This window comes from Octopus bimaculoides, chromosome 3, assembly GCF_001194135.2.
Source record: "Octopus bimaculoides isolate UCB-OBI-ISO-001 chromosome 3, ASM119413v2, whole genome shotgun sequence".
Classification (NCBI taxonomy): domain Eukaryota; kingdom Metazoa; phylum Mollusca; class Cephalopoda; order Octopoda; family Octopodidae; genus Octopus; species Octopus bimaculoides.
The window spans coordinates 90,252,407-90,253,738 of NC_068983.1; the positions used below are offsets into that span (position 1 = coordinate 90,252,407).

General features: G+C 33.3%; 1 protein-coding gene across 5 annotated transcripts in view; it reads left to right on the top strand.

Annotated features, from left to right (window-relative positions):
* Positions 1 to 678: 678 nt before the first annotated feature.
* LOC106874806 (F-box only protein 16) overlaps positions 679 to 1,332 on the top strand; it is a 185,184-nt gene continuing 184,530 nt past the window's right edge. For 2 of the 5 annotated variants that reach the window (XM_052966309.1, XM_052966308.1), the window contains exon 1: positions 718 to 957. Coding sequence is in view for 3 of the 5 variants with exons in the window: in XM_052966311.1 (XP_052822271.1) it covers positions 865 to 888 (24 nt within the window). In the remaining 2 variants the exon portion in view is untranslated. Of the gene's footprint in view, positions 958 to 1,332 lie in introns of all 5 variants that reach the window. The other 3 variants (XM_052966311.1, XM_052966312.1, XM_052966306.1) reach the window with 3 other exon arrangements.

Genomic DNA, 1,332 nt, shown 5'->3' on the forward strand with positions numbered 1-1,332 from the left:
CTTCAACCAATCTCTTCTTGTAGTTCTTAATCAATGACTTGCATGTTTCTACAGGAATTTTTTCCCATTCTTCTTGACAAATTTTCTTCAAATCTGGAATGCATTTTGGGGCTCTTGAACGAATTTTAATTTTCAAATAGCGCCACAAATTTTCAATGGAGTTCAAGTCAGGTGACTGGCTTGGCCATTCTAATAATTTTATATTGTGATTGACAATCCATTTTTTGGTAGACTTCACCATGTGCTTAGGGTCGTTATCCTGTTGTAAAACCCACCCTTCACAAAGCTGGAGCTTTTCTACAGAGTCCCATGAATTATTGTTTAAAATATTTTGGTACATCTCTGCATTCATTCTACCATCTATCACAAGTAAATTGCCAGTGCCATTTGCAGAGAAACACCCCCACACCATGAAGTTGCCACCTCCAAACTTTTCGGTAGGAATTGTTTCTCAGCAAATAGGCAGTACCATCTTTCCTCCAAACATGGCTACGTGAATTTCATCCAAGCAATTCAATTTTCGACTCATCTGTCCATAGAACATTTTCCCAGAATGTATCAGCTTTATCTTTATGTTCATAAACAAATTTTAAACGGGCATCTCTATGCCTTTTAGTCAACAGTAGGGTTTTTCTAGGAGAGCGTGACTTCAGTTCATTCCTATGAAATTCATTGCTGATTGTTCATAGTGTAGTTCCTGAAGCTAACAAATCTTCTTGCAACTCCTTTCCGGTGATCATTGCGTTTTTTTCGATTCTTCGCTTCATTTTTCTTAAAGATCTAGGGGAAATCTTGCGTGGTGCACCGGATCTTATCCTGTTTTCTATAGTTCCTGATTTTTTATATCTTTGAATAAATGAAGATATGGTAGAAAATGGAATACAAAGGGTCTCTGATATTTTCCTGTAACTTTTACCTGCTATTCACTGTTCAATAATTAAGTTTTTCACTGAATTTGTGAGTTCCTTACTTTTCGCCATTATTACGACACTACTTTATGTTGTCTCAGTGCTGAATGAAGAAGCTAGCATTTTGATACTTAAAAATGACTACTGATAAGATTATTGGAACAAACGAGAAAGTTCTAGTAAAAAACAAAAATTATTTTAACAGTATTTTGTGGCATAGAAAGTCATAAATTTATTCTGTACGAATACTTTTTTCACCCCTAAATATTTATAATTGTATATAAATTCAGTAGTTACTATAATTTATTAGTTTCTTTTGCAAATTCTTAGTTGATACATGTGTATGCAAATATAGTATTGGTCTATCCCATTTATGTTCATTAGAAATTAAATAAAGTATTTTAACATATATGAATATTTATTC